Genomic DNA, 22190 nt, shown 5'->3' on the forward strand with positions numbered 1-22190 from the left:
ACAGATCTTGACCCTTCATGTAAATGAGTTCTTTATTTATCTCTGGAAATTTCCCCTTCATTTCCTGAAAGGTTGATAAAATTAATGGAAATTAATTTGAATTTGTTCCCTAAATATTTTTTCCAACCATTAGCAGTGCCAAAAATCTGAAGGAAGGGTGAGCATTTTCAAGGTAAACAGGATACAAGTGATTAAAAGGTGATGTTTACACTTGGATATCTCTTGGTTTCCGGTTTGGAACTTACAAACTGTGATGGGGGTTGGGGAGAGCAGGCAGCTGCTGGGGGTTGGGGAGAGCAGGCAACACCAGAGAATGAAAAGTAAAGCGAATGAAACTTTGGCCCTGTGGAGGTGAGAGCCAAAAGGCCCAGGGGAGGTTGTGGAAGGCAACTTGCAGGCTGGGGCCAAACAGAGTGGAGACAAAGAAGTGCCTCCGCGGCTTTCCCACTTAGTGGACCTAAAAGGGCAGCTCTTTCATTTTTTTTGGTCTTTTATCTGTTATAAAAAGGCCAAGCTTCAACCCATTTAGAAAAGTCACCCCAGAAGTTATTTTTAAATCATAGTAATGGGCCAAATTATGTGGGAAGAAAATACTGTTTAACTTAAAAACATTTTGTATTTGGTTTTTTATTGGGGGAGAGTCACACCTAGTTGTGCTCAGGGGCTCCAGAGTTATGGGGTCACTCCCGGTGGGTGGTGCTAAGGGGAACACGGTTGCTCAGGGCTTACTCCTGGCTCTGTGCTTAAGGGTGACTCTTGGTGGGGGTTAGGGGGACCAACTGGTGTGCCAGGATCAAAACTGCATTGGCTGCCCTCCTGGCTGTACTCTCTCTAGGCCTCCCCACCCCCCTCTTTTTTTTAATGAGAAACTGATCTCTTAAAAAAAAAAATTCTTAAAATGTCTTTTTATTAATTTTTTTGAATTTTTAAAAAATATTTTAATATTGAATCACTGTGAAATGTTTACAAAGCTGTTCATGATTAGGTTTCAGTCATACAGTGTTCCAACACCAATCCCTTAACCAGTGTACATTTCCCAGCACCAGTGTCCCCCAGTTCAACCCCCCCCTCTTACCCCATTTTCTCTCTCCCACCCCATCTCCTTTTGCGCATTGTAGTTTGCAATACAAATATTGAAAGGTTATCTGGTATATCCCTTTCACCTGCTTTTAACCCTCAGTTCTTGTCCAGCCTGATCAATCCCAGCTATTACTGTCACCCTGATCCCATTTCTATCTTACTCACCCTCTGCCCAACACACACTTATAATTGATTCCAATTACTGACCAGTCCTCCTAGACTCTGTTTTCCCTGGCGTGAAATATGTCTTTTACTACATACATTTTTTAATATACCACAAATGAATGCAGTCATTCTGTCTCTCTCTTTCTGACTCATTTCACTCAGCAAGATACTCTCCAAGTCCATCCACTTATAGGCAAATTTTATGACTTCATTTTCCCTAACAGCTAAGTAGCATTCCACTTTGTAGACGTGCCAGTTTAAGAAATTTTTTCACTTTTTATTTTTTTTAAATTTTAATGAATCACCATGAGATAGCCATAGTTTCTTTATCCATTCATCTGTTCTAGGCACTCAGGTTGCTTCCAGATTCTGGCTACTGTGAATAGTGCTGCAATGAACATAGTGGTGCAGATGATGTTTCTACTGTGTAGAAACTGAGTCTTAAAGAGGTTAATTAACTGCCTGGATCACTGTCACTGTCATCCTGTTGTTCACTGATTTCCTTGAGCGGACACCAGTAACGTCTCCACTGTGGGACTTGTTACAGTTTTTGGCACATCAAATATGCCACAGGTAGCTTGCCAGGCTCTGCCACGTGGGTGAGATACTTTTGGTAGCTTTCCGGGCTCTCTGAGAAGGTCGGAGGAATCGAACCCGGGTCAGCTGCATGCAAGGCAAATGCCCTACCCGCTGTACTATTGCTTCAGCCCAACTGTCTGGATAGGCAGCTGCATATTTCTCACACTATCTGAAGCTTATCACTCCTATTTGATATGACTTGGTAGGATATTTCTGGGACTGGGAACACTCAAAATTTCTAGAGAGAGAGAGAAAAAAAAAAGCATCCCTAGGCCTACAACACTGCCTATCAAACCATGTGAAATGGAACATTTCTGCCTTTTGTCTTTTGGACCACACTTGGTGGTGGTCAACAGTCACACCCAGTGGTCAGTGCCAGGAATTGGACACAAAATTCCTGCATGCAGAGCATGTGCTCCTGCCATTGATCTGTCTTCCCAGTGGGAACAGTCTACTTTTAAATAATGGGAGGAACCTGATTCCTCATTCCCAGGCTGGTATTACTTCTATGAAATCATGTTGTTTCTCTTTAAAAAAATTTTTTTTAATTAACTTCTTTTTGGTTTTGTTTTTGGGCCACACCTGGCTGTGCTCAAGAGTTACTCCTGGCTCTGCACTTAGGAATTACTCCTGGTGGTGCTTGAGGGACTGTATGGGATACTGGGGATCGAACCCAGCTTGGCCACATTCAAGACAAAGCACCCACCTGCTATATTATCACTCTACCATCCCCTTTTAATCATTTCCCTAACACACTATGAATGCTATACACTATTTTAAATTATTTTGTAATACATATAGATTACTAGATGAGAGAAAATACTAAATAAGAAAATAGAAACATATTAGTTCAGGGGTTGGTAGATACTACAGGGCCTAAGATACATGACTTGCACACATTTGATCCTCTTGATCGTTGGCACCACATGGTCCCCTGAGTACTGCCAGACATGACCCGGTGGCATCCTGAGTGCCTAATGGTCCCAGTAACATAAGGTCCAAGAAGCACCACATCATTAGGTCCTGTATTGAGCTGTGGACCTCGTTGGCTGAGACTCTCCAGCTGTGGCCCCTAGAGAACTGTTAGAGATGCTTCACCCCTAACACCCCCCCAAAAAAAAAAAAACCAAAAAAAAAAAAAAAACCGGGGCCGGAGCGAAAGCACAGCGGGTAGGGCGTTTGCCTTGCACGCGGCTGACCCGGGTTCGATCCCCGGCATCCCATATGGTCCCCCAAGCACCGCCAGGAGTAATTCCTGAGTGCAAAGCCAGGAGTAACCCCTGAGCATCGCTGGGTGTGACCCAAAAAGCAAAAAAAAAAAACAAAAAAACAAAACCAAAAAAGGAACCCCACTTTTTTTTTGGGGGGGGGGTTTGGGTCACACCTGGCGATGCACAGGGGTTACTCCTGGTTCTGCACTCAGGAATTACTCCTGGCGGTGCTCAGGGGACCATATGGGATGCTGGGATTTGAACCCGGGTCGGCCAAGTGCAAGGCAAACGCCCCACCCGCTGTGCTATCACTCCAGCCCCCGGAACCCCACTTTTAAGTGTCATTAAACCTATGTTTCAAATACTAATTTAGGTATTTATTTTTTCAAAATAAATATACTAGTACCCAGTGACTCTGAAAAAGATCGCTGTATTAAGACTGACCTCAAGTGTTAACAGTGATGTCCTGTTAAGAAAATTCCTCCGGCAATACGCCATTTCAGAACGATAGCCTCCTTCTTGCCTGGCTTTCTTCCATCTAGGCAAATTAAATAATCAAGGTTCAACATGGTTTCTTTTCCAAATTCTTTTTCAGTGACACCAACCAAAATAAGTTATAATTAAACTATAATCACAAAGATGAGAATCTTATTGTATCTCCTGTCAATATAGAATTTCAACTTCAATAGATATTTTTCTATGTATAGTAACATTAATATACATATACAATGTATCATCCTTAAATTATAGGAAGAATTATGAAAGAATTATAAAAATTACCCTCAAACAGTTAACTATACCTGGAGAGGTGAAATAACTACAAAGAAATTAAAATTTTCCATGTATGATTGTAATGAAAGTAAAAAAAAATTTTTTTGACAATAACCTCCAATCAGTGACTTACTGACAATAGCCAGATGAGTTATTTACCCTATGTATGCATTGTAGATTGTCAAGTGGTCTGAATCTGCCATGGCCAAAGCCGATTTTGCAAGATCTGCTTCATCTTTCCGACCAATTGGTGTGGTAAAAGGAGACTTCTCTGTCATAACTGCAGCTAGTGTTGCCTATCCATAAATAAGCAGTTTATCATTAAAGAGGTATACACCAAAATCATTCATTCACACTTTTAAGTTACATGTTTTTCTTTCAATGTTTGTCATGCTCCATTATAGCAACATATTTTTAAATTACTTTCAACAGAAATATAACTTTGTGAAAATTAAAAATTTATCATTTTACTTAAATTTCACCTTTGTGAAATAAGACCATCATTAACAGAATCAGTGATATATGTACTGTTACGTGATTTATAGTCTGTTGATACAGTTAAAGCAGTATCGGAATCATAGATCACATATCTTTTCTCCTAACCTTAATTCCCATTGCCTGAAATGCTCTTTAAGTAACTTCAAATAATCTGGCTACAGAACAATCCATGTATAGTTGTAGCTTTTCAGATCAACTATATGACAGAGGCTATTTTGAGGGTTTGGTACATTTTTTTTCCTTTTTGGGTCACACCCGGCATTGCACAGGGGTTACTCCTGGCTCATGCACTTAGGAATCACTCCTGGAGGTGCTCAGGGGACCATATGGGATGCTGGGAATGGAACCTGGGTCGGCTATGTGCAAGGCAAATGCCCTACCCACTGTGCTATCACTCCAGCCCCAAGGGTTTGGCACAATTTTTATGATTATTTCAATGTAGAAAAACAGAGTTGAATAAATCATATTCTATTGTTTTTAACAACCTTAATTTGTAGTTCCAGAAAACGCAACATCCTAGTGAAGTTAGAAAACTGGATCAATGTGGTAGTCCACAAGCCCAAGTATTCAAAGGCACAAAAATGTTAACTTTATATAAGAACAAACAATTGCTAATAATGCTGTATCAGAAAGATAAAGGAAACTTTTCTTTCCTCCCCGGAAAAAGGAAAAGAAGCTTTTTATTAGACTTTAGAAAGTCTGTGGTATTCAAAGTTTCCAAATAAATTCACTATATGCAAGTAAATGTATATTTCAAGTGAGGTGTTTGAGAGCCAAAGTTTAGACAGGCCACTTACAAAATAGTGCCTACCTGGGGGCTTGTGAAATAGAATAATGGGTAGGACGATGCCTTGTACTCAGCCAATGTGGATTCAATCCCCAGCATCCTAGAGCCCTACTAGGAGTGATCCCTGAGCACAAAGCTAAGAACAAGCCCTGAGTTTAGCTTGGGTGTTGTCCCCAAGCAATAAATAAATAAACCTCCACAAACAGTGTCTACTTAGAAAATGAATTGATGCAAAAGGTTATATATAAATATTCTTATCATTCAGATTACCTGGATTATACTGCAGTTAAGACATTCTAATTCTTCAAAAAAATTTAAGTTAAAAATTATAACCAAATATATTAATTTACCAGTTAAAACAACTTGCTGAGTGAAGACATAAGATTTAACATACCACTGGGTCAAGGCAGCCAAATATGGCACCAAAAATAAGCATCTTTCCAATTTTCACATTCACAGGCAGAGCTGCAAGGTGTTGGCCCAAAGGAGTCAGTTTTGGCTCATTTAGTTCACAAGCTCCAATTTTTCTGAGTAAATTCATTGCATTGCTAATGACTTGAAGCTGAGGCGGATCTAAAGCTTTGGAGAGGAAATCTTCAGGAGAACCAAGATTGCATTTCTGAAGGAAAAAAAGAAGTGATAAATGAGGTGAAGATTAACAGTACTCAAAGAGACGGTAAAGTGATGCTTAACAAATTTTGAGGGTGTAGATGTTTTATTTTAGAAGAGGATGAGGATGCTGTCTTCCTGAAGGTACCAATTAGTTTCTCCATCTTAGCCCTACAATTATTTTGCATCACGTAATTCTTTGTTTTGAGGAACCCTGCAGTGCGCTATGGAATGTTTAGCAGCATCTCTGGCATTTTAACTCTTCCCTGTTAACTTTGTATAATGTATCTTCCCTGTTAACATCCAGTTCCAACACACAAAATTGTTCCTGATCACTGTCAATAGTCTCCTGATGGGGAATACTGCTGCCAATAGAGAACTACAAGTCTAGATTATGAGACTGCGTTTCATAATCATCTATAAAGTATGAGTAACTGTGGCAGAATTAAAGCACAGTGGGTTTACTTACAGAAAGATGAGGAAAGGGGGGCATATGTTAAAGAAGAGTAAATAAAATGCTTTAAAATTTAGAGCAATGTATGCTATGGTAAGTTTAAGCCTTTACTTATTGGTTTCCTCAAAAGGAATAAAGAACAAAAATCTTATTTGAGAGTTGGTGAGATAGTACTCAGGTTAAAGCATTTGCTTTGCATGCAACCACCCTATTTTGTCTCCTAGCACTGCCAGGCGAGATGCAGAGTCAAGCAACAGTAGCCCCTGAGCAGTGACTATGTCCCCGACAGTCAGCGCCAAAGTCATCGAGTTACTTTGAGATTACCATGATATGAAGACACAGCTCCTCCAAAGGTACACGCAAGATTTCAGGGACAGAATAGTCCATAAAGCCTTCAAATCTGAAAAATAAGTAACAGGAAGTACTTTATCTATTACCAGATATGCCACATGGCACGCATTTATGTGTGTTTCTTTTCAGGGCCACGTGTACCTTTCTCGGGTGTACATCCGGAAGCAGAAGCCATCTCGGACCCGCCCAGCTCTGCCCTGGCGTTGCAGAGCGCTCGCTTTGCTGACAAAGGTCTCAACCAAAGAACTCATCTGACTGCTTTCATGGTACCTAGAGAAACATTTTGAGAGCAATTAGATGTAGGTAAACGAAAAATCAAAATCTGAAAGTATCTGACTGAACTGAAGGCCCAGGATGTAGCTCAGTCTTAGAGCACATGGTTCCTATGACCCAATCCTCCATTTATACTGAAACTGGTTAAAAAAAGTAAGTATATTACCATATATTACAGACATTTTCCCAAGTTATGTCATATGAGACAATTCAGCAAACACCGTATACTAAATCTCATACTAAATCTCAAGTTAAAAACTCTAATACAAGAAAAAAATCTGCATAACTTAACTTTCTCTAAATCAACTTGATGACTTTTAGTAAAATGCCTAATAATTATGCAATAAGATTTTTTGTAAAAGTCTGAGAAACCCTGATGGGAACATTAAAATTAAATGTACCTTTCACAAGAGTTAAGTCCTAAAAATATTTTCCCTGAGAGTAAATAAAAATCAAGGGTTTATTGATCACTCATTTTAAAACACTGCTAAAATTTCCTAATATTAGCCAGTACTGGGGTTGGTCAAGATATATGGACAACTTGGGTTTGATCCTCTGCATTGTAAATGATGCCCACAGTGCACTGCCAGGTGTGAACAGCACAGATTTGGGAACAGGTCCTGAGTACTGCTGGAGCAAAAAAAAATTTTTTTCTGAAATCTTCTCAGAGAGCAGTTTTCTACAAATGCTACTAAACTAGCATTACTCATGATCATGCAATTTGATATTCACGCTTACTAGATATTTAGAGTTTATTATAGTTTCTCTTGAGACTTTTTGCTTTCGGCAGAATTAGGACACCTGCTGTGTCACTATATGAGTGTGATTTCTCCAAAAGAGTTCAAGAGCCCCATGCCCTTTTGAGGTTAAAATTCAAACTTACTTATTTTCTTTTGTTCGTCCAGTATCAATTACAAATACAACATCTGGAATAGTGATACCTGTCTCTGCAATATTTGTTGCTAAGACAATCTGAAATAGAAATAGTCAGAATACTTAGGCAACAAGCCATTATTTAAATTTCTTAATTTTAAATTACAAATTTAAAAAAGCAAGTTTCAGTTTCTATTTTCAAAAACTCACAATTTCCCATTATTGTGTCATTTAAATTTTTTGTAGTTTCATCACTTTAGCTTGCCATTCAACTAAATTCACACATTTCATTCCAACAAAAATACCATCCCCTAATTCTAGTCAGTCACCTTAAAAATGTCCTAAAGAATGGGAAATTGGGTCAGAAAACAGAGACAGATTTGCATAATCTTTTACAATTATAAAAACAAAACAAAACAAAACATAGTACACTAGTGGAGAACTGGTTTGTTGTTCTATGATTTAATAGCTCATTGACCTTGGACAAGTCATTTTACCTCTCTCTGTACTTCAGTTACCTCAACTATGAATTAGAAGGTGGAAGTAGATGATTTCGTAGGTCCCTTTCTAGCTCTAAAATTCTTAATGGTGACAGATGAGTGGTGCAATCTTCCACCACTTTTTCTGTTCACTCTTTGAAGGTAAAACATTTAGGAAATTCTAGGTCAAATTTCATAAGTGCTACACTATCTCAATTCTGTTTTCCAATACTCATTGCTGGCTTTTCTTATTCATTTTATCCTAAGAAAAAGAATCCAGATTATTAAGATGGGACCTCGGAGATCACTTTTCTTAGATGGGACCTAGGAGATCATTTTACTTCAGTAAGCATTAATTTTTTTCTTTTGTTAAGAAGGGGAAATTCTTCAAACAAAATCTTACAGGGAAGTTCAAATGTTAGTCTCAGCACTCCTGGAGTACTCAGGATACAGTTACAGAACATCACTTTAATTCTAACCCCTTTTTCAGGATGAGAAATTGAAACTGAGGGGTACCAAAGGCCCCAAACATGGCAGCAGCTTGATAAAGGAACTCAGGTCACCGGTATTTTAGGCTAGGCTCTTTCCAGGAGCAATCTGTTGCTCCTAATTCCTACACTGTGCTTATTTTCCCCCTGTGTGAAAGAGGGTTCAAAATCTGAGAAACTCTTTGCCAACCACCTCTTCATTCAGAACCTGAGCAAAAAAATATGAACATAATTTCTCAATTTGATGTCCAATATATGTAACAAAAAGAGTAAGGCTCCTGAGAGCTAACCTCTTTCATAATACTTTTTGAAGGAAAAGCAGTGTTTTTTTTTTTTTTAAAAAGTACATTCATGCCATAAGTTATAATTACCACTCACCTAAATAGGCTTGTCCCTTTAGTCATTTAGAAACATATTACTTGAATTTTAATATGGGGTAGACTTCTGATCCTGTTTAGCTGCAAACATCTAAAGTCTGCTATCCATAAGACACTTAGATTTAATAACCATCTTTGATAATAACAAACTACTTCAGCTTCAGGAAATGTTTTCAGGTCACGTAAATATGAATTTTTACCTTCCTGACTCCCGGAGGAGGAAGTGTGAAGGCCGCTGCTTGATCTTGAGTTGAAAGAATAGAATGCAGAGCTATCACTTTATATCTGAAAGTTAAAATCATAGTTCTTAGCAAGAGTTTCCCTTTAGAAGACACTGCAAAGAACAACAAAATTTATTTGCAAATAGGAAATGAGTTAAAATTTTTATTACGAAAGTTCCCAACTCACAAAAATTGTTTAAGTCATACGGTGAGACCCCAGAAAGGCTCATCATAGACAAAAACTTTTATGAATAAACTCTATGAACTATAAGGTTTAAGAAAATTTTTAAGTATGTTCTACAATGCCTAAGTAATAACCATGACATCGGTAATAAACTATTAAGATAGATATAGTAAACAGTCAAGTCAATAAGCATCTACAACCTCTTTGGGAATCTGCATCATGCACTGGATTGGGAAAAGCTGTCACCATCTTATTCTGAAGCACAAGATTCCAACTGCTTAGTCATAGTAACAGAAAAAAATGTAGAAAACGTAAATTTTTGATAGATAAAACACCGTAATAGAAATGTTAAAACAAAAATAAACTTGCTTCATCATAGACAATTCTAACAAGATGAAAAACCTGAAGGCTCTGAGCAAGTGCTTTAGTATCTGAAACATTTTCCCATTTTGAAACTATCTAGGAGGAGGCCCGAGAGATAATACAGTGGGTAGGGTACTTGCCTTACACCAGTCAACCTGGGTTAAATTTCTGCACCCTATATGTTCCGTTGGAACTGCCAGGAGTGATCCGTGAGCACAGAGCCAGGAGGAAGTCCTTGGCTCTACTGGGTGTGGCATCCCCCCCAAACAAAACAAAACAAAACAAAACTATTTAGGAATATAATGAAGATCTGTAGTTACCGTTCAGAAGACAATCTTCTGTCAGCTGACAGGAGATCATACAACTGTTGGATATGAGCAAGGCCTGGCAAAAAGATCAATACTGCTCCTTCAACATTTCTGAACTGGGGACTTCTGTCTGAAAAGTTTTAAAAAACAATATCCAAAATAAGAAATGAGGAACAGCATGTAAGATATTGATACAACACCTTGAAATCTTTATCAATACAAATGGCGTAGGCACTAGAGAGAGTGGCAAGAACACGTACTTTGCATAAGGGAGGGTCTAAGATTGAACCTGCTTCACTCCAACACATCCCCACCCCCCAGACAAGAAACTGGGACACATAAGAAAGAGATGTATACCTAAATATGTAAGAAGTTCCAAAATGAGATCTAGGTTGATTTTATGAGGATTCATGTAGAGAATGGCATGTTGAGTGCGGTTGCTGTACTTCTGGTAATATGGATTTAAATCAACAACACCTGTTCCAGTTTGAACTGGGATGTAATCCTAAAAAAAACAAAATCAGAAAAAATTGGAAAAAAAATAGAATTATTCTGAGACAAAAACCCGAAAATAAAAAAAGAGGTGTATTTAATCAAATTCTATTTCTCATATTATTGGTAAACTTTAGTAAGTTTATTTTTAAAGCGTAAAGAGTATAAAATTCCATATCCTATAATTTAATTTCATCCAGTCTCCTGAAGTACAATACTTAACTTTTTATTTTGCAATGCAGATACTGAATTTAAGGAAAAGCAGACTAATGTATGCATTATTTTGAAGCAATAAAAAGGAACTCAGTAACAAAAGAGGTCAAAATACCTTCAACAAATAGTTTGTATCTGTCTTGATTCTACTTTAGAGGCTGAATACAAATTGTTCTTTTGATATACTTTTTATTTTATGAAATCATTCCTTAGTTTCCAATTTCTTTTTTTGTGGGAGGGGGTGCAGCGCACACCCGGCAATGCTCAGGGCTTACTCTGCACTCAGAGACCCCTCCTGGAGGGCTCAGGGGACCATCTGGGGTGCCAGGGATGGAATCTGGGCTGGCCACACATAAGGCAAGTACTTTACTATCTATCTGACCTCTAGGTTCTCTAGTTTAAGGAAAAGATTTTAGGTTTTTTTTTTTTTTTTTTGGTTTTTGGGTCACACCCGGTGATGGACAGGGGTTACTCCTGGCTCTTCACTCAGGAATTACCCCTGGCGGTGCTCAGGGGACCATATGGGATGCTGGGATTAGAACCCGGGTTGGCCACGTGCAAGGTAAACACCCTACCCGCTGTGCTATCGCTCCAGCCCCAGTTTTTGTTTTCTTGATTTATCTGCTTAGCTAAAAGATAGACTTTGCATAAAATATCATTGGTTCAATGACAAAAGTCAATATAGCCTGTCCACAATGCACATAGCACAAAGATAGCACAATGCAGGGCTGGAGCGGTAGCACAGTGGGTAGGGCGTTTGCCTTGCACGCAGCCAACCCGGCTTCGATTCCCAGCATTCCATATGATCCCCTGAGCACCGCCAGGAGTAATTCCTGAGCGCAGAGCCAGGAGTAACCCCTGTGCATTGTTGGGTGTGACCGAAAAAGCAAAAAAAAAAAAAAAAAAAAGCACAATGCAGAAACATAGAATTTGTTTTTATTTTTTTTTTTTTTTACAAAAACCTGTCACTAAAATGAACTAAAAACTCTGCTTAGCTTGGATATGCATTATGGAATTAAGGTTAGTTCAAATAGACTGCGAAGTAAACAAATGAAAAAGATTCAGATATTGGTTCTGCCCAGTCCTGACTAACAAAGGTGTTAACTTAATGAGACAGAAAATATCAGATCAGAGAGATAGCAGAGGTAAGGTTTCTGCCTTGCATACAGCCAGCACAGCATCCCCGTATCCCACCCCAACATGAGACATGGCACCCTGAGGCATATTCACTGCCAGGAGTGACTACTGAATACCGGAGCCACGTATGGCCCCTGAGCATTGCTGAGTGCAACCTATCTATCCCCTCCCCCACAAAAAGAGGAGAGAAAATCACTTCAAATTTACTTAATATACTTACCATGCTATAAAACAACAAACATGGCTTATCAATGTGATCCTGTTTTTTTTTTTTTAAAAATTTTATTTTATTTTATTTTTTTTTATTTATTTTTTTATTTTTTATTTTTTTTTATTGAATCACCAAGTGGAGGGTTACAAAGTTCTCAGGATTATGTCAGTTATACAATATTCAAACACCCCTCCCTTCACCAGTGCCCATCTTCCATCCCCAACCCCCCCAGTATATCTGCCGCCCCCTCCCACCTCCCTAGTCCCCACCCTTGTACGTGATAAGTTTCACTTCATTTGCGCTTATCTCGATTACATTCCATGTTTCAACACACAACTCACTACCGTTGCTGGGGTTTCCCCCCAAAAAGAAAAAGACAGTCCTATTGCCAATGAGGCATTTGACAGTTCTCCATTGCTAAGAATATAGAGATATTAAGTCCTGCTGTTTGTTACATAACTTTTCTTTTTCCCCCTTGCCCCTCGCCACCGAGTTCACGCCTGTTTAGTAATCGCCACGCTGTCTGACAAAGGGAAAAAAACCGAAGAGGATGATTATTTCCCGTCATCAGCCGGCGTGGGGCTCTGGCTTAGTTGATAGTCTAGTAGAGTGTCTGCAAGCAGTTTCTGGAACCAAAGGTCTTGCGCTGATATCGGCTCCGGCTCGAGATACCACCAGCGTCCCGCTGGTCCATGTACCTAATTTTTCACCTTATTTCCCATTCCCACGCCACCAGGTCTGTTTGCTTAATGGACATCACACTATGTTTGACACCACGCCGCGTTTCTTCCCGAGAAAGAAGGATATTTCTTCTCAGCCGGCGTGGGGATATAGCTTAGTTCAGTCTAGAGAGATGGCTACCATTTTGATTGCCTTCAATATTTCAACAAAATGTGATCCTGTTTTTTATGCATACCTTTATCAGCCAAAATAGTATGATAAAAATATTATAAACTGAAGACTACAGTCTTTGAAACAAAGACAAATATAACTCTAAAATATGCTCATGACAAAAATGTTACCACATTTTACTTGAATTTACTATGATAGCCGTTATGATTTAAAAATTCTCATTGTTGGTTTTGCTGTGGATATAATGATAATATATTTCAAACATTTTACCTGGTACTTTCTTATTCCCCCTGCTTTGCCTGTAACATTAATGGTTATTTCTTCTTCCTCCTCCAGAAACTTCTGACAATATTCTGAGTCTTTCTCCAGGACAAAGCCTGTTTCTTCTATTATATCTTCAAGATGAAAAACCTGCAGAGATTAACACACATAAGTGGTGAATTCAAATTATTAAATGCATTTCATTTAATAAATACCTTTTTACAGAACAGAACGATGGTTACCTTTTGAATATCACCAACGCTAACTGAGAAAATTGTGATATAAAGCTACTTTCTGCATTATGTGGGAATGAAGAACTTGGTTAAGAGAGATGAATCTGTCGACAGAAGTTGCAGGAAAAATTATATTGTGGTGTACATTTTTTTTATATAAATACTGATTAAAAGAGCAGTTTTTTTTTTTTTAAATCAAATGAACCAAAAGGGCTAACATGAAAAGAAAAGGCACAAAGGAAGAGTCAAAGACTTATTTGCATTAAAGGGGTGGATAAAAAAAAAAAAAAAAGAGTTCTTTATTGCCAGACAGCTTTCCTCAGTCTGGATGTTTTATTTTTGTACTTCTTAGGTATATCCTCCAGCAATATCTTCTATCTCCACTCACCTACCCACCTCCCGGTGAGACTATTAATCATTTGATTCCCAAACACTGTCTCCAACTTCACTGAATTGTAGTACCCTAGGAATAGACCATGGCTAAGACTACAAAGTCTTTTAAAGACTTTCATTTTTATTGTGATTTGGGTCATACAGTAACAATAATAGTAATGTTTGTAGTTCTTTTTTTGTGTGTGTGTGTGAGTGTGTGTGAAGTATGTGTGGGAGGAGCCACACCCAGTGGTGCCCAGGGCTTACTCCTGGCACTGTATTCAGGGATCACCCCTAGCAGCTCAGGGATGCTGGGGATCCAACCCAGACTGGACAAGTGCAAGATGAGGACTTCACCTACTGTATTATCCCTTCGGCCCCCTTAATGTTTATAGTTTTAATGAAAAATGTTAAAGTTACTATACCTTAACAGAGCCCAAGACCCTCCACTACTGGCTTTACATCACTTCCCTTCTCCCCCTCAATGCTTTGTAACTTCAGTTTTGTAATCCAGAACTAATGGTTGGTCCTTGTCAATACCATCTATTTCCTTGTTTTATTTCTTTATACCCCATAGATGAGTGAGATCATCTCTCACTCTTACTCACCTTCTCCCTCTAACTTCTGCTTAACATGATGCTCTATAGTTCAATTCAAACTGCAGCAAATCCAAGATTTAATTTTTTTCTTCGAATTGAGAAGTAATCTATCTGTTGTTGGACATTTAGGTTAAGGACATATTCTGGGAAAACTCACTGCTGGAAGGTTTATTTACACATGCATCATAAAGAAAGCTTACCTCAACAGGATAACTTCTTCCAGAAATTCTGAGAATGGGGCAGTGTGTGAAATATGTAGAAAATTTGTCACTGTCTACAGTTGCACTCATTAAAATCAAGTGTAGATCAGAGCGTTTCTGCAAAATTTCTTTCAGAATAACTAGTAGGAAGTCTGACTGGACACTTCTTTCATGAACCTAGTATAGAGGAATAAAAATTAGTCATATGGGATCAGAAAGGCAGCTGAAGAACTGGCATACATGTCTGATATGCTTTCTGCACCGAGTTTAATATCTGGCACCACAAGCCACTCCTACCCACCCCCCCCAAGCACTGGGAGTTAGTTCTGGTGGCCTTTAAGCACTGCCAGGTGCTCTGGGGACTGTACAGTGCCATGAACTGAACCGAGGGCTCCCACACGCAAATTATAGACTCCAGTCCTTTGTTATTTTTCCAACCTTTAATATTGTATCTACTGTATTTATAAAGATTATCATGAGGCCCATTTGTTGGAGGAAATGAGAAAATGATTATATATAAGGTACCTGATATTTGGTAGGTATATAGAAAATGGCTATATTACAATTTTTACATTAGAAAATTTTGTAATTTCGGTGCATTGTCCATCTTTGGGACCTGCCTGTTCCAACCCAAGATGTGTACTATCAGTTCTCTCCCTTCTGGAGAAGCCAGTGCTTTCTCTTGAGTGCCTTTCTCTCTCCCTCATCTGTTCCTAAATGAAACTATCCCACCCAGGGATGGGTACTCGATCATCATATGACTGAAATGTAAGCACGAAAACCTGTAAGTCTGTAAAAAAAAAAAAAAAGAAAGAAAAAGAAAGAAACTATTCCACCCCTCTGCCTCCAAATAAAATTGTAGCTTATGTAACATGGTTGCAACAATGCTAAGGTTTATGATTTTGAGGTATAAAATCACTACACATTCATATCACCAAAGACTGGAGCTCCTCTACTATCTGAAGTAATATTATTTTAATACAAAAATTTTTGGGTCACACCCAGCAATGCACAGGGGTTACTCCTGGCTCTGCACTCAGGAATTATCCCTGGCGGTGCTCAGAGGACCATATGGGATGCTGGGAATCAAACCCGGGTTGGCCGTGTACAAGGCAAATGCCCTACCCGCTATGCTATCGCTCCAGCCTCAATACAAAAATATTTAGAATCGATCTAAACCCAATTATAGAATATCCTCACCTCATCTACAATAACATGAGACACATTAGATAAGAGGCCATCTTCTTGAAGTTTCCTTAGCAAAACTCCTGTTGTACAATACAGCAAACGGGTAGATTCACTGGCTCGAGATTCCATCCGGATCTGATATCCACACAAAGAATTCTGAAGGGAGAACAACACAAAGCCACGATTAGTCTCATGAGTGACTTAGGAAGCACTTTATAAAGTGAAGTTCTAGAAAGAGATCTCCAGACACCGTGCCAGGCGCCAGTTGCACCTCACTTCCTGGGCACCCAAAGTGGGGAATGCATGACCCCAGCACCAGCCCCAACAGAGGCCGGCCAGCTGAAAACCTACAGAACCCCATCACCGACATGCAACGGCCCAGCTCCACAGGCTTGGAACAAGCCCCTCATGCATGAGAATGAATCTGCTGAGAAACACAGGAATGTGGTGTTTGTGACCGAAATCTCTGAGCTCTTGTGGAGCTGGGAATGGGTAACCTCTCCTCAGTTCCCCATGTTTCCTGGAGCTGGCAGTCATGCCCATGAACTTCCCCCAGTGCCATATAAGCTCTTTTTTTTTTTTTTTTTGCTTTTTGGGTCACACCCAGCGATGCTCAGGAGTTACTCCTGGCTTTGCACTCAGGAATTACTCCTGGCGGTGCTTGGGGGATCATATGGGATGCCGGGGATCAAACCCGGGTAGGCCGCGTGCAAGGCAAATGCCCTACCCACTGTGCTATCGCTCCAGCCCTCTTTTTTTTTTTTTAATGCTTTTTGGGTCACACCCGGCGATGCATAGGGGTCACTCCTGGCTCTGCACTCAGGAATTACCCCTGGCGATGCTCAGGGGACCATATGGGATGCTGGGGATCGAACCCGGGTCGGCTGCGTGCAAGGCAAATGCCCTACCCACTGAGCTATCACTCCAGCCCCCATATAAGCTCATTTATGGCAATGACCAGAGGCTCACAAATAATCTCAGAAGAGAGCAACATGCTGTAGAGCTGCTTCTGATCCCAAAGTCATCTCTAGTTCTACTTAAAATTTTTTTTTATTTTATTTTTTTGCTTTTTGGGTCACACCTGGCAATGCACAGGAGTTACTCCTGGCTCTGCACTCAGGAATTACTCCTAGCGATGCTCGGGGGACCATATGGGATGCTGGGATTCGAACCTGGGTTGGCCGCGTGCAAGGCAGACACCCTAACCGCTGTGCTATTGATCCAGCCCCATCTACTTAAAATTTTAGAATCCCCTGAGCATCTCAGGGTGTGGCCCCAAAACGAAAGAAAAAAAAATTTTAGAATCCTGGAGTGTGCAGCTCCGTTGGCGGCGGTGCAAGATTTCATACTCTACTCCACTGCTGTACCAAGAGTAGTACACTACATTTGACGGGGTTAAGGTAGATGGCAATTGAGCTCAATCCAAAAATAAATAAATGAATATCAGCAAGCAAGGCTCAACCTGTAATAACAATGTTAGCAATCTCTTATACAAGGGCTTTATAGCTCTAGGTGAGACACAACAATCTTCACATATTTTCCTCTAAGGAAACTTTTTTGGATCATTTTTAATGCATTATTCATAAAAAGCCACACAAAGTAAATTATTTAGAACCTGCTTTTGGGGCAGGCTGGGGTGGTAGTGGAAAAATTCAAAATAATAGTGGTGGAAAGGTGTTATGGTGGTGGGATTGGGATTGGTGTCGGAATATTGAATATAATAAATTATTGTAAAAAACTTTAAAATAAAATAAAATTAGGGGGAACAATGAAGCTCTGTTGGTCAAGGGTGTGACTATTGTAGAAAGCATGACCTGCATATATGAGTACCTGCATTCCATTCTGGCACCACAGAAAAAATAAAAATAAACACTAAAAAGAACATTTATCTTATTATGTAGCACAAATAAATCTATTTAGTGCAATTTACTACAAAATTATTTTTATGTTCTTCATTTATATAAAACTATACAACTGTCTTGATAATTTATTTTTTTTCCTTTTTGGGTCACACCTGGAGATGCACAGGGGTCACTCCTGGCTCTGCACTCAGGAATTACTCCTGGCGGTGCTCAGGGGACCATATGGGATGCTGGGAATCGAACCCGGTCAGCCGCGTGCAAGGCAAACGCCCTACCTGCTGTGCTATCACTCCAGCCCTTGCCTTGGTAATTTTAAGCAAGAAAATCTTTTTCTTTTCAGTACTGGGAAAATTGTTCACTGGCTTCAAGTACCACGAATATGACAATGAAAACATTAGTAGATTTTTACTTAATTTTATAATATCTTGGAGTGCCTATGGTATTGTCTAGATCAAGATCTCTTTGAAACTATCATCATTAAGTAACAGCTGCTATCAGCAACAGTGCCTATTACTTCAGTTATTCATTTGTATACCTGTCATCCTCTTTATAAGTACCTAATTGGATAGAAGTTGTATCTTTCTAGAAACTCTATTTGTTATATTAAAATTTTTAAATGAAGGAGTACCATTCTTAAACACAGAGACAAAAATGTTAACTACCATTTCTAGAAAGAGTCCATCAAAGTACTGTTAAGCTGTTATCTGAACTCAGAATTCATCTTATTTGGTTAAACAATTTTATTACTTTTTACTCTTTATATTCACGTAGGTTAAGGTTGCTCAATTTTGTATAAACTGTATGTCAAAATCCATAATGGATATTTAAACACTTTTCCATTAAAAAAAAAAATACTGGGCTTGAAAGTAGTATTTTCCATTTTACCTTCTATTCATTGAAAAGAATGAAATAAAAACAAAACAAAAAACATACATTCCACAGAAAATTGCAAATACACACACACACACACACACACACACACGCACGTATGTATATTATAGATGCCTGTGTGTATGAGTCACATTTGTTTCAGTATTCTCTAAATGTTCAAATTAGTATGCTACACATTAGAATACACAACTATTAAAATAAATATTTTTCTTTTGGAAATTTAAGTGACAAATTACAAATACTCTTTTCATCTGATAGCTATCAAAGAAAACATGAAAAGGACCTGATATACACTACCCAGCAACAGTAACAGGCGGAAGTCATGGAGGGGATAGGTTCCACCTGAGTATAAGGAGCAAAGTAATGTGCCCACTCGCAGGTTGACTAAATATCATCTTACCTTTCCTCCAGGCCCATTTTCACAGCCCAGCTCTTCACAAACTCTTGTAGCCAAACTCACAGCTGAGATCCTTCGGGGCTGGGTGCAGACGATGTTACATTTACTTGCTCCCCACTCATTGAGAAGCAAATCTTCCAAGAGAAAGTGTGGAACTTGAGTACTTTTACCACTCCCCGTTTCACCTGCCACAACTACTACCCGGTGCCTTTTGAGAGTTTCAACAATGGAATTTCGGTGTTTGAACACAGGCAACTCTTGCCTTTCTTTCAGAAGTCTCTGGTACTTAGGTGTGCTTTGTAACTTTCTAAAGAGGTTTCTAACGGGTTCCAAATCTTCTGCCTTTTCTGATTCCAAAGATGGGGCAGAAAAATCCTCATCAGATACTAAATTTTCCCAAGATTCCTCAGGATCTTCCGAATTTTCTCTCTTACTTTCAGAATGCTTTTGTTGTTGTTGTTGCTGTTGTTTCAGTTTATTCAGAAGTTTAGCAATAAAAAGATCTCGTGGTTTATTGGTTTCCATTTTATTTAATTCTTCCTTTTTCTTCTCTGCATCACTCCATTCTAGCCAAACATCTCGGTAAGTGGGAGGAAGTAACTGATGAACTGACTATAAAGGAATAAAACAGCATGTAACATTTTTTTTTTCCTTCTTGGGTCACTCCTGGCATTGCACAGTGGTTACTCCTGGCTCATGCACTCAGGAATTATTCCTGGCGGTACTCGGGGGACCATGTGGGATGCTGGGAATCAAACCCGGGTCGGCTGCGTGCAAGGCAAATGCCCTACCCGCTGTGCTATCATTCCAGCCCCAGCATGTTACTTTTATGATTTATCTGATGCCAAAATTCAACAGACTGGAATTTTGAAGAATAAGTATCTGTCTCTTAAACCAATAATTACTTTAAGATATATAAACATATAGGATCGGAGCAACAGTACAGTGGGTAAGACACTTGCTTTGCACACTACCAACTTGCATTTGAGCCCTGGCACTCAGTATGATCCCCTGAGCACAGATAGGTGTGCCTCCCCACCCCTGCAAAAAGGTGTACAAGCATATTATATGTTATAAAGAAAATATATGAAGTCTTCCAGACTCGCCAACTGTGCAACCTTGGCAAATAAGCTTCTTGGTGACTCAATTTTTTACATTTGTAAAATGGAGTTCCCTCAGAGGCATACTGGAAGTTATGAAAAATACTTATTCCTGGAACATTATAACATTACTATTGCTGAAGTTAGGGCCTTTCTGGGAAGCCGAGGATCATTATTATTATACCGACTTTGAACCTGACTAGGGTCCTGTCCACTGGCAGCCCCTTCCTAAGTACAGCTTTTGAAATCAGTGATGCACTGAGCAGAGACTTTGGTCTCACCAAAGCTGCCCTCATCTCTGTAAAGCATTTCTACAAAAGGTTCCCTCTTATATTTGACAGCTGTATAATCTAGCTGTATAAATTTAAACAAGTTAATTTTTATAACAAGTTGTATAAAAGAATCACAGAAATATAACGTTGGCAAAACTTAGCTTATGGAACCTTATTTTGCAAAATGAAGGAATTAAACATGTAACCACTGTGGCTGGCAAGTCAGCTCAATGGGCTGGCGTGTGCACTTTTAATGCTGGAGGCCTGGGTTTGATACTTGAACACTGCACCCTTCCCTCCCCCCCAACTCCTCTAAATAAGAAACCTTCCCTGCAGGTACTGGAAATTGTTGGAAATCTATTAAATCAGTTGAAATTTTCAGTGGTCCTAATTTCCTTAAAGATATACATACATAGGCCAGAACGATAGTATAGCAGGTAAGGCATTCCTGTGTATGGCCAACTTGGGTTTAATCCTCGGCACCTCACATGGTCCCCTGAACCTGCCAGCAGTAATTTCTGAGGCGGAGCCTGAAATAAACTTTGAGCACTAGCAGGAGTGGCCCCAAAACAAAACAAACAAAAAAAGACATTTATTGTAAAAAAGAAATGGTGACAATGAGAAAAAGAAAGACTACTGGGATCCTTTAAAAGTGCTTCCTTCGATAGGTCAGAAAGATCCTACAGGAGTTAACAGGACAGAGTGATAATTTAGTTGTTAGGGCATTTGCTTTGTATGTGGTTGACCTGGGTCTGATCCCATGACCTCATATGGTTCCTGGATCCCTGTCAGAAGATCCCTGAGCTCTGCTGGTAATGGTACTTTCCACCCCAACCCCCCAAAAAAGTTAATATGCTTCTTTGTTGTGTGGTTGATCCGAACACCTAACATCACGTACGGTCTCCTGAGCACCACATGAATAGATACTTAGTAACATAGGGTATGGCCCAACACCCCAAAACTCCACACCCCCAACACACAACAGGTTTCCGTAAGTTGTTTTTTTTTTTTTTTTTTTTTTTTGCTTTTTGGGTCACACCAGATGGGTTATTCCTGGCTTTGCACTCAGAAACCACTCCTGGTGGTGCTTGGGGAAACTATATGAGATGTTGGGAATTGAACCGGGGTTGGCCTTGTGCAAGGCAAAAATGCCCTACCCACTGTGCTATCGCTCCAGCCCTTAAAGTAGTATTTTATTGTAAACTTTCTTTAAACTGGATGCTTACAGTTAATTGTAGCACTGTCTTCCCACTGTTCATCAATTTGCTCAAGTGGGCAACAGTAACGTCTCCATTGTGAGACATGTTAATATAAACTAAAATTGAAAACTAGAACTCATACCTTTTTATTAACTAGGACATTAAAAATTCTTAATTCTGCTTGCCTTGCAGGTGGCTGACCCTAGTGTGATCCCTGGCACTGCATAGGTTCCCCAGACACTGACAAAACAACAAAACAAAATTTTACTAAATTCATCCATTCCAGCAGAGTTTTTTCTCTTTTCCTTCTTATTATTTATTTATTTTTTGGTTTTAGGGCCACACCCAGAAATGCTCAGGGGTAAATCATGGCCCTGCAGTGCTCCAGGGGTATATGGGATGCAGGGATAGAACCTTGGTCGGCAGCATGCAAGGCAAGTCTGCTGTATTCTCTCCAGGCCTAGCACAACTATTTTAAATATGTAAATTTGTTTCATACAGGAAGTTGAATGCACTGAATGGGTCAGAGTCTCTGATCAGAGGAAAGAAAAAAATAAACTATGTCTAGGGGCGAGTGGAGGTCAAAATGTTATGTAAAATATCACTGAGGATTAGACAGAAGCAATCAGTGAAGACAAAA

General features: G+C 39.4%; 1 protein-coding gene across 2 annotated transcripts in view; it reads right to left on the reverse strand.

Annotated features, from left to right (window-relative positions):
• The window catches only part of DHX29 (DExH-box helicase 29), a 49781-nt gene that overhangs the window by 10370 nt on the left and 17221 nt on the right, over nt 1-22190 (reverse strand). For both annotated transcript variants that reach the window (XM_004608430.2, XM_055123899.1), the window contains exons 11-23: nt 18983-19591; nt 15842-15985; nt 14642-14818; nt 13247-13387; nt 10429-10576; nt 10084-10201; nt 9196-9280; nt 7662-7750; nt 6647-6775; nt 6479-6554; nt 5486-5710; nt 3966-4102; nt 3480-3573 (exon numbers count right to left, since the gene is read on the reverse strand). In XM_004608430.2, coding sequence (XP_004608487.1) covers nt 3480-3573; nt 3966-4102; nt 5486-5710; nt 6479-6554; nt 6647-6775; nt 7662-7750; nt 9196-9280; nt 10084-10201; nt 10429-10576; nt 13247-13387; nt 14642-14818; nt 15842-15985; nt 18983-19591 — 2172 coding nt within the window. The remainder of the gene's footprint in view (nt 1-3479; nt 3574-3965; nt 4103-5485; nt 5711-6478; nt 6555-6646; nt 6776-7661; nt 7751-9195; nt 9281-10083; nt 10202-10428; nt 10577-13246; nt 13388-14641; nt 14819-15841; nt 15986-18982; nt 19592-22190) is intronic.

Source organism: Sorex araneus, chromosome 1 (assembly GCF_027595985.1).
Source record: "Sorex araneus isolate mSorAra2 chromosome 1, mSorAra2.pri, whole genome shotgun sequence".
Taxonomy (NCBI): domain Eukaryota; kingdom Metazoa; phylum Chordata; class Mammalia; order Eulipotyphla; family Soricidae; genus Sorex; species Sorex araneus.